Source organism: Arachis hypogaea, chromosome 19, assembly GCF_003086295.3.
Source record: "Arachis hypogaea cultivar Tifrunner chromosome 19, arahy.Tifrunner.gnm2.J5K5, whole genome shotgun sequence".
In the NCBI taxonomy this organism is placed as follows: Eukaryota; Viridiplantae; Streptophyta; class Magnoliopsida; order Fabales; family Fabaceae; genus Arachis; species Arachis hypogaea.
In genome coordinates this window covers 19,296,906-19,308,249 of record NC_092054.1, presented here as the reverse complement: position 1 = coordinate 19,308,249, position 11,344 = coordinate 19,296,906, and the positions used below count along the sequence as shown (strand labels likewise).

At 33.4% G+C, this 11,344-nt stretch overlaps 1 protein-coding gene across 1 annotated transcript; it reads left to right on the top strand.

The window, feature by feature from the left end:
- Positions 1 to 457: 457 nt before the first annotated feature.
- LOC112779505 (28 kDa ribonucleoprotein, chloroplastic) lies at positions 458 to 3,431 on the top strand. The gene is made up of 4 exons (XM_025823804.2): positions 458 to 879; positions 962 to 1,060; positions 1,959 to 2,243; positions 3,014 to 3,431. The coding sequence occupies exons 1-4, from the start codon at positions 520 to 522 to the stop codon at positions 3,125 to 3,127; spliced, it is 858 nt and encodes a 285-aa protein (XP_025679589.2). The 5' UTR covers positions 458 to 519; the 3' UTR covers positions 3,128 to 3,431.
- The last annotated feature ends 7,913 nt before the right edge of the window (positions 3,432 to 11,344 follow it).

Genomic DNA, 11,344 nt, shown 5'->3' with positions numbered 1-11,344 from the left:
AAATTTATGACTAAACAATAAATTCATATCTATACAAACCATAATTCAAACTATTTACACTTATTTAAATAGACGAGTATGTTGACTACTAGATCAATTCAAATCGATTAAAAATACTATTTTAAAAGTATCGAAAAAAAAGTTAGACTTCATTTAAAAGAGTACAAAAGTAATTTTTTTATTTTTAACTTACAAAAATTATAATATTAATATTTGATATCATCTTTAAAATTACAGTGTAACTTTTTGAAAAAATTATTTAAATTGTTTATAAAATAAAAAAAAGTGATTTTTTATAATGAAAATTTTCTATCACTCTCTTGTTAAAATAAATATTTTTATAATTAAAAATTAAATATAAAATAATTTATTTATAAACTATTTTTAATATAAATTTTTATATTTTAATTTTTCTTTAAAAAATTTAACTAAACTATTTATCGAAACCAATCCTTAGTAATTAATAATGGAATTAAATTAAATTATAAAAACCTCAAATAAAATCCACGCTGCCCTGCCATGCCCTGTTCTGTTATCCAAAGGAATTCAACCCTGCCGCGCGAGAAAGGAGTGAAAATGGCGGCTTTAGAATCAAGTTTGAGAGTGTTAGTAGGAGTTCATCCTTCTTGGTGTCCCAACAACAGAAAAGCACCCCAAACCATATCTATAAGGCTCCTCCGCACACGTGTCTGCACCTCTGTTGCTTCTTCCACTCCCACTTCCACTGCCACTACCCCTACCCCTTTGCATTTCCAACATGAACTTCTCCAGCACACCACAAACCTCAAGAAGCTTTACGCCTCTAACTTGCCCTGGTCACTCTCCCCCGCCGACGTCAAGGCTCTCTTTTCTCAATGCGGAACGGTTACCGATGTTGAGGTTCTCTTCTTTTAACTTCATATGCTTTCAATTTCTCATTCTCTCCTTGTTTTATTTTATTTTAATTGCTTTTGTTATGTAGATGATAAAGAACAAGGATGGTGGATTGACTGGCTTCGCCTTCATTACCATGTCTTCTGCCCAAGAGGCTCAGGCTGCTATTCATAAATTCCACTCTCTTGTAAGTTGCTTTGATTGTAGAGACTATCTTCTGTAAATGCTGCCTCCGAAATTTTGTATCTGTATTATCAGTGTCGTAGTGTTATGCGAACTTCCCAATTAGGGCTTAGATTTCACCCATAACCATATCAAATTTGAAAAAGCCTTGGACTCACATATCCTTGCTTTGGCAAAGTCCTTTGAACATGCTACAGGTATGTTTAGGGTAGGTTTGGTTTGCTTTTCTGTTTTCAGAATTTTTGGAAGAAAAGAAAAACCTGAAAACATAAAATATTGAAAATGAAAACAGAAAATGAAGACGTGAACCAAACTTATCATAGTTTGTTGCTTTATTTTCTATTTTCATTTTCATAGTTTTGTATTTTCAGGATTTTTATGAATAAAAAAGAAGTGTGTTATGTAAAATTGAATACAGAAAATTGAAACGCAATCCAAATAAATTCTAAAATATCGTTGGGTAATGCTTTTGCATATACAAATACATGTCTGAGGTTAATGATAGATAAATACAACATAGTGAAAACAAGTCTTATAAATCTAGAGGAATTTGGTTACATGTGTCATATGATCTATTTGAGCTCTATCAAAAGCCATATTACAAATATCCATTTAGGTTAAGTTATTTGTTAGTGATTTTTCAAAACCCAGATTTCCAATAATAATAGGAAAAATTTTTTAATTCAGGTATTTGTTGGTTTCTCCTAATAGTTTTTCTTCAGTTTCCTCTTGTTTTAATTGTATATGCTTCAGTTTGATCCAATCAAATAACTAGAGCATCTATTGGTCTTCTTTTCTCATGGCCGATGACTCTTCTAGTTCTCTTCTCACATCAAAGGTGAATGATAAGTAAATCTAAAAGTTTTGCAAACAATGTTGTTGACTCAAATTATTCTATGCAGCAAATATCAGGCCGGACAATTAAAGTAGAGCTTGCAAAGAGATTTAAGAAACCCCGTCCTCCAGGTCCTCCTGCCGGAGAGACGCGTCATAAAATTTATGCATCCAATCTTGCTTGGAAAGTAAGATCTGGCCATCTCAGAGAATTCGTCACTGAGAATTTTAGAGAACCAGTTTCAGCCAGAGTTGTGTTCGATAGTTCTTCTGGAAGATGTGCTGGGTATGGATTTGTTTCTTTTGTTACAAAGGAGGAAGCAGAGGATGCCATTTCTTCTTTGGATGGGAAGGTGATTATAGACTTATAGTTGTGTTTAATATATTAATCTTTGATATGCATTATTATCGATTTATCGGGGGAAAAAAAACTGTAGAAAATATCTTAAATCTGAAATTGTTTGACACACCGCCCTCTACATGGGACACATGGGATGGGGTGTGTGCAACGTCCAACAATTTCCATGAATTTATCTTTACCGATGTATTTTTCCTGTTGCCAACTTTCTGTCAATGCACCTCTTAAAGGGCTTTGTGGTGAAACACCTAAGTCTGAGCATCAAGTAGAATTTGGAATGTGTACATTGTCACATTGTGCCATCAAGGGATCTACTCCTTTGAAAAAAGCTAGAATACAATGATTATTAGATTTGATTTTAGATAACAGTCACAGAGGGACATGTTGGAGTCCTATGGCGTCTTTGGTTATGTACGTAGAACTACTAACTGGAAGAAGAATGATGAAACCGAACAAAGTGAATGAGATTGTAATATCTCTCTTGATGTTGGAGATTGAATTAAACAGGATATGTATGCGGAATTGGCTAATAAATACTAAACTGTTATGATTGAATACTACCTAACTAATGTCTCTTGCTTGTTTGAGTTCTTTCTTCTCAATTAAGCTCTTAATATTTTGGTCCATGGAACTTAAGAGTTTCTGTGTTCCTTGTTCCTTTATCTTTTAAGCTTTTTGTTTGGCTTATGTTGCTAACTTCATCATTACAATTGTATAAAATTTCTGTTGAAGGAAAATTAGTTCATGCTTCGGTGTTTGATGCAGGAATTAATGGGGCGAGCGGTTCGCCTAAAATTTAGCCGAAAGACCATTGAAGAAGCTGATACTGATAGTGGCAAAGAAGAGCAGGGTTATCATGATCAATTGGAAGCACCATAACTGCAATCATTATTCACTTAGTGATCTTTTGCAATGGAATACAATTTCTATTCTTGGTGAATTAGAAATAAAGTATTCCATGGACGCTTAATTATGCTGCATCCAAACCATTTACGATATCAATATGGTTAGTTGTAAAGTTTCATAATTATTCAAGCCACGAACTGTAAAGCAAGTAATATTGTTACCTTGGTCGGTTGCATTTAATGCTACTTCTTTAGATAGAAATACAGACATGGAAAGATGACAACGATAAATATTTTGTCTCCAATTTTAAGTACATAACATGCAATTTTTTTCTTCATCTATGTTTCTACAACCAAAGGAGTCCAATTGTCCAAATAGAGCTTTAATGGTAATATTCTGATAAGTGGCTTTACAAAATCGTAAGCGCAGAACAAATAGCACTGCACTCTCCATTAGTGCAAACTACTATGTCTGTTTGAAATATTGCATTTTCTAGTCTTCAAATTTGATATCGCTATATGATTTTTACAAATTATCTTGCATCGTTATAGTAATTTTTCACAAAGTGACATTATTGTTTAGGAATAACATATTATAGAGGAGTGACATTATTGTTTTAGGTATTAATCGCTTGTTTACCTTTAAAACCAAATTTAATTCATATATACAATGAAATATTATAAACAACATAATTAAATTTGATTCACATTTGTAATAACAATAACAAAGTCTTATCCTCTAGATGAGATTGACTACATGAAGTATATGTCTTCATTGTACCTTATTATGTATCATATTTAGTGAAATTATTTACATGTACATTTCCTTTGACTACTTCTTGTATAGACTTTTTGGGTTTTTCTATATTTATTTTTCTTCCATTTAATCTATCATTCAAATTGGATACTCTGCTAATTTTTTCTCTATATGTCCAAACTACTTAAGACGAAATTCTATCATCTTTTCAACAACAGGCGCTATTCTAATTTTTTCTCTTATATTTTCGCCTTTTATTTTGTCCATACGTATTTGACTCCTTGTTCGTCTAAGCATCATCATCTCTGTCATACTAAACTTATGTTTATGTCTATTTTTTGTCCTCCAACATTTCACTCCACATAACATAATTGGTTTAATAGTAGTGTAATAAAATTTTATTCTTAAGTTTTAAAAGTACTTGTTTATCACATATAAACTTAACGCACTTTGCCAACTTTAACCAATTTACTTGAATTTTATGTTTTACTTTCTCTTCGATTTTTTTTATCTTGTATAATACATCTAGTATACTTAAAATCTGGAGGTCCGCTCTCTTCCACTGAAGGTGGGCCATTTATATATTAAAAAATAAATCGATCCATAAAAAAATTTTAGTGAGACACTTTATTTTTAATAAATTTTAATTATTAAATTAATCTTTAATTTTTTATTTTGTTAGACAAATTAATCCTTACATCAAATTGTTCATTTATATAGAGTAATTGATTTGATAATTTTAAAATTGTTAAAAACCATTATGTTTTTATTAAATAACAACAGAAACTAATTTATCTAATTTTTTATCAAAATTTATCGTAAAGACATGTTTGATTAACAAAATCAAAGTTAAAAACTAGTTTGGTAATCAAAATTTATTAAAAATTAAATTGTCTAACTATAAATTTCACAGAAATTGATTTGGGATATTATTCTTGAAGTTGCATGCAGTAAAGAGGGGAAGATAAACAAAATAATGATCGTCGATGAAGTGCATATTTGTGGACCACAAGATGACTAGACTCATAGGTTGAAGCCCCGTTCCCTTTTATTTTGAAGTCCAAAAATATGAATACAAACAATTAGTTATTATATATTTTTTAATAAAATAATTAATTACTAAAATAATTGAATCTTTTACATTTTTTTAAAAAGGCTTATCAAATTATTTTTCGTCAGTATAATTAAATTTTATTTATGAACACTAAATATATGTCTCTCACTATTATTATATATATTCATGAAATATATGTGTTTTGTATCGAGTTAAACTTTAAAATATTCTCTAAGATTGGTATTGTGCATTAAAATTATTTTTAAGATTCTAATTGCATTAATAATATTCATGAAATTGATAAAAGTATACCATATTAATTCTTGACCCATTTTTTTATTAATAACATGATAATATAGCTTGATGACATAGATTGTTAGTAACATGTGTCATTCTATTATTTAGCTGCGTGTAATGGTATGATGATATGATGATCAATGACACGTGGCATACTAACGTGGATGGTTGTACCACGTGTCACAATGCTATTTGACTACGTGTCAGTTTGTGCCACATATCGCAATAGAATTTATCCTCGTGTCATCTACTATGTCATCAATGTATATACACTAAATTAGTCTCTGATTTTGCATTAAATAACTCATTTTAATCCCTGAAATTGAATGTCGTGTACCAAATTAGTCCCTTAACAAGTTTTTTCTCATTTTTTGTTAAAAATTCAAAATTTTCAATATCTTTAGATACACTAATTTCAGTTCTATTTTTTCATATATCATTTACATACAAGTGCTTTTATAAAATATTTTTAAGATGTTAATTTTAATTATATATATATTTTTTAATAATAATTTAACATTGATAAATTTCGTAATATATAAGTATGTTATTATTAAAAAAAATTATATGATTAATTAGACATATTTTTTTCGTCCAAAAACATGTGTTTTTAATAAGAAATCAAAATATACATTTTTTTATTTTCGGTTCTTATAAAATACACATTTTTGGTTGTGTGTAAATGGGCTAGACGAAGCCAACGAGCTATAACTCAAATGGCATAGTCTCCCCATACTCATTTAGAGGTTGCGGGTTAAGTCTCCCTATCTTTGGTAAAACAAGGGGGTGGCTATGACGAAAGAGATCAAAGAGGATAGTGAAAGTGCTTGAAGTTAGGGATGACAAAATTTTCTGAGATGCAGGATCCCTGTGGGGACTGTCTCGAATGGAGATCCTACTGTGAAAAATTTTTTTCGTGGAGATGGAGACGGGGGACGAAATTCTCACGAGGCTGGCGCATGCAGGGACCCGAGTGGGATCTCCACCCCATCTCGCTAATTCCGAAATTCATAAATTTACTTAATTGTTTTTAATAGTTTAGTTCTCATATATGTTTTTTAGTCATTTCACACACACACATATATATATATATATATATCCCTTCTTCAATTCATAGATCCCTATTAACGTCGTTCATACTCCATCCAACCTCTCTACAGCTACTCTCTCGTCACTCTCCGATCTCACCGCATTGTCACTCCTCCATTACTCTCACCATGTCATTTTTTATTTTCGTAGTGTTTTTTTCTACAATTTTATCATCATGTCTATTCTCCTCTTTATTATCATATTTTCTACTTTGTTCATTGCTATGTATTCTAGTTCGTTGTGGTATTCCTGTATCATTTTAAAAGAAGTTATTATGTTATTGTTTAAATTTTTTATATAAAATCTTATTATTTTTGTATTGGATATTCTATTCCTATGAATACTTTCAGCTCCATTATTATTTCTTGTAAAGCTCTTCTTCATCTTCTACTTTTAAACTCATCAAACTTTAATACGTGTTGATGAGTTTGGAAAACTCTAAATTAATATGTGTGATGACTAAACATTATTAAAATTAATTAATTGCAAAATTATTTGATCTGAATTTTTATTCAATACATTGATGATTATAATTTTGCTGCAGGTTTAATCATGGGCCGGAAATAAATGTATTGTGCTAAGCCCAATTTACACTCAGCCTTGGTTTTAATAACAAAAATAAATGTGGCTGTTTTAATGTTACTTGGGCCCAAATAATTTTCTGATCTAAGCCCAAGTGGGTTACATGCTTTCCACTTGCTTTATGCATGTTCCAAATTTTATCAGGAAAGCAAATGTTATTAATGGGCCAAGATCAAATATTGTTGCTACCAAGCCCAATGTTGATGAATGTTTCCATGCCTTATTCGAATCCATGAAGCAAATGAAATGCCTAAATGCTTCCAACGGATTCCACTTCATTATTTTGAAGGATTTCAAATTTAATTAATACATTGGAAACATAAGAAAAAGAGAGAAGATTGATTTGATAGCTATTATGACACTACACGCTACTCAACAAAGGGAAGTGGGAAACTTGAATTAACTTTTACATTCTCTCTCTTTGTTCATTGATTATTGTTCAAACCCATTGAATATTTTCTCTTTCTTCTCTCTCACAACTCTTTCTCTCTTCGGTCTTTACTCAGAAAATATTGGCAGCCATGGAAGCAAAAGTAAGCTACCGAGATGAAGAGAAAGCAAGCCTAAAGACCATCACAATGATGGCAAGAAAACATACTAAAATAAAAATGAGCTGTGGCTAAGATATTCACCAAATGTGGTTAGATTTGGTGAGGTTATCTTGAGTCTTTCATGCTCAAAATGGAAGAAGAAGATTCGGCCAGCTAGAGGAGATTCTTGAAGCATGGCTTGTCTTCGATTCTGCTCAACCACCACAGGAAGTAGCTAGAGTGGCGAAGTGATGGTTGAAGGCAGAGATTGAAGCAGATGAAGTCATCATCATCATGAAGCATCAAGGGCCAGAATTCCATCTTGGAGAGCAAGCCAAGGATGGAGAGCTCGGATTGATGAAGGGTGATGATCAAGAAAGGACTAGAGGTAATTGCATGTTGGTTAATGCATGGTTATCTCTTCTCTCTCTATGTGGCCGAACCGGTTTGTTGAAGGAGGAAGAAGTTGGTTCAGTTTTGGCTTCAATAAGTGGAGGCTCCCCTCTTCTATATTAAGGGTGGACAGCCATTGTTTGAAGCAAGGAGAAAAAATTGAGAGTGCAAGGCACAGAGTTCTCAGAGCTACCTGAGCTAACAGTTTTCTCTTCTCCTTCAATGTATTCAGTTTTGTATTTTTCTGTTTAATTCTGTCATGTCTTGAGTCTCATGGTAAAAGGCAAACAGTGAGGTTTGTAATGAAAAAGCCATAGAGCGGAAAAAGGCAGAGAGTGCAAAATTAAAAGAAAAAGCCATAGGTGTCTTAGAGTTCCTTTGTTCATCTATGTTGTGTTTCATGATTCTGTGGGAATCCCCTTGTAAGTTGGGTTAGCACTTTACAAGTTGTAATCTGTTTGATTATAGTGAAATTCCATCATTGTTGTGATGGAGACTGGATGTAGGCTGCACTGCACTTAGCAGCCGAACCAGGATATATCTTGGTGTGATTTTCTTCCTCTCCTACTTCATTTCTGTTTTCTACTGCACAGGAGCAAAAACAAAAAATGTCTCGTGCCAAGTGACGAGACAAAATGAAAATGTCTCGTGGCTAGGGACGAGCTAAAAACAGAAAAGTCTCCTCTGAATCCAGCAAGTGTTAGCAAAAAAAAGGGGCTAAGATTCAACCCCCCCTTCTCTTAGCCACTGAAACCATCAATTGGTATCAGAGCTTGGTCTCAAAGAGATCAAGCTTTGCAGCTTGGAGTAAAGATCCTCATGGCAGAAAACAGTGGCGCAAATGTGGTGTCTTATAATCTAACTGAAGGACAATCAAGCAACAGACCCCCTCTTTTCAATGGGAAAAACTATACCTATTGGAAGGAGAGGATGAAGATATTCGTACAAGCAGTGGATTACAGACTTTGGAAGATTATCCTCGAAGGGCCTAAATTTCCAACTACCACAAGTGCAGAAGGAGTTGTTTCTATCAAACCAGAAGCAAGATGGACCGAGGAAGATAGGAAGAAGGTGGAGTTAAATGCCAAGGCAATAAATCTGCTCAATTGTGCTATCAGCTTTGAGGAGTACCGACGGGTATCAAGATGCACAACGGCAAAGGAAATCTGGGACAAATTGCAAATCACCCATGAAGGAACCACCATTGTCAAGAAGACTCGGGCAGATATGCTAAACAGAGAATATGAAACGTTTGCAATGAAGGAAGGAGAGTCCATTGATGAACTCTTTGAACGTTTCAATGCTATCATTGTTGGCTTAGATGCTCTGGGAATTACACATTCTGATTCTGTGCTAGTGAGAAGAGTGTTGAGATGTCTCACAAAAGAGTGGGAGACTAAAGCTTTAATTATTTCTGAGAGTAGTAGCCTAGACTCCATAACACTTGATGATTTGAGAGGAAATCTTCTTGCTTTTGAAAATACCTATTTGAAAAAAGATACAAAAAAGAAAGGAATTGCATTTTCTTCTGTGACTAACCCCCTGGATGATGAATCCAGTGATAACTCTTCTGAAAATGAGTTTGTTTTATTTGCAAAAAAATTCAGGAAAATGGCTAAGCTCAGAGGCAAAGGCAGCAGCACAAGGAAAGTGAAGAAAGACCTCAGCAAGGTAACTTGCTACAATTGCAAGGAAATGGGGCATTTCAAATCTGATTGTCCCAAGCTGAAGAAGGAGGAAAAGCCAAAAAGAGGAAAGAAGAAAGGACTGATGGCCACATGGGAAGACTTGGAGAATGATTCTGATGATGATGATGAAGAAACCGAGACCAAGTCACAAACATGTCTCATGGCAGACCACATAGATCAGGTAGTCTTTCATAACCCTAACACTGAAGATCTCCATCTTATGATAGACCACCTTTCTGAAAAAATAAGATGTTTTCTGCTGGAAAATCAAGAACTTGAACAGCAAATTACCATTCTTAAGGCCGAAAACAGTTTTCTAAAAGAAAAAGTGAGAGAGGCCGAAACTGCTTGTGATCTTGTTGAAGAAAATAAGCAGTTAAGAGCCCAAGTTAGGAGCTGTGAAAGTAACCATTGTGTTCTTGCATATGTGGACTGTTTTAAACAAAATAAAGAGTTGCTTAAAAAGGTTAAAAGACTTGAGGAAGACTTGGCCAAATTTACACAAAGTTCTGAAAGTTTAAATCACATCTTGGCTAGTCAAAAACCTCTTTACGATAAGGCTGGGTTGGGGTTTCATAAATCTGAAAATTCACATTTTGAAAATATTGCTTCATCTTCTAATGACACAAGATTTCAAGATCCCACCTACTTTAACAAAAAGGCAACTCCAAGGTTTTGTAGACTATGCAATCGGAATGGACACTTTCCCATTCAATGCTTTTTTGGTGAAAGAATGGTTGGTGACAAAGTTTATAAAATTGTTTTTGATTACAATGGCTTAGGACATAGAAGATGGTTTAACGTAAAAGGATCCAAAAAGATTTGGATACCTAAGGTTACTTAAGCATTGTTTTGTAGGTGTGCCTAGCATCCAAAAGGAAGGAAAATGTGTGGTATATGGACAGCGGATGCTCTAGGCATATGACCGGAAAGGCAACCTTCTTCATAAAGCTTGATGACTATGATGGAGGACTTGTCACTTTCGGTGATGATGCAAAAGGAAAAATTGTGGCTGTTGGGAAAGTTGGTAAAAACTTTTCTTCTTGTATAAATGATGTTCTCCTTGTACATGGCTTGAAACATAATTTGCTTAGTGTTAGTCAACTTTGTGATTTGGGTTTTGAAGTTATTTTTAAGAAATCTGTTTGTTTAGTTGTGTGTGAAAAAACTGGGAATGTTCTTTTTGAAGCTAAAAGATGCAACAATGTGTATGGATTAACTCTTGAGGATTTAAAGGAACAAAATGTAACATGCTTCACATCTTTTGAATCTGAAAAATGGCTTTGGCATAGAAAGTTGGGACATGCTAGCATGTATCAAATCTCTAAGCTAGTTAAAAGAAATTTGGTTAGAGGGATTCCAAACATCAAGTTTGATAAGGATCTTACTTGTGACGCTTGTCAATTGGGCAAACAAGTAAAATCCTCTTTTAAATCAAAAGATGGAATATCAACCAAACGGCCATTGGAAATGTTACATATTGATCTTTTTGGTCCTACTAGAACTCAAAGTTTAGGAGGTAAACATTATGGTCTTGTGGTGGTAGATGATTACTCTAGATTTGGTTGGGTACTTTTCCTTGCTCATAAGAATGATGCCTTTTATGCTTTTTCCACCCTTTGTAAGAAAATTCAAAATGAAAAGGATTTGAAAATTGCCCATTTAAGAAGTGATCATGGAAGAGAATTTGAAAATCAAGATTTTGAAAAATTCTGTAATGACTTAGGGATCTCTCACAATTTTTCATGTCCTAGAACCCCCCAACAAAATGGAGTGGTTGAAAGAAGGAATAGAAGCCTTCAAGAAATGACTAGGGCTATGTTGTGTGAGAGTGAAATTCCTAAATTCTTATGGGCTGAAG

What these genes read in the sequence shown, in the direction of transcription:
- LOC112779505 (XM_025823804.2), top strand. Translation starts at nt 520, where the DNA reads ATGCCCTGTTCTGTTATCCAAAGGAATTCAACCCTGCCGCGCGAGAAA. An exon ending in GAACGGTTACCGATGTTGAG is followed by an intron (nt 880 to 961) that starts GTTCTCTTCTTT and finishes TTTGTTATGTAG; the next exon opens with ATGATAAAGAACAAGGATGG. An exon ending in TTCATAAATTCCACTCTCTT is followed by an intron (nt 1,061 to 1,958) that starts GTAAGTTGCTTT and finishes TATTCTATGCAG; the next exon opens with CAAATATCAGGCCGGACAAT.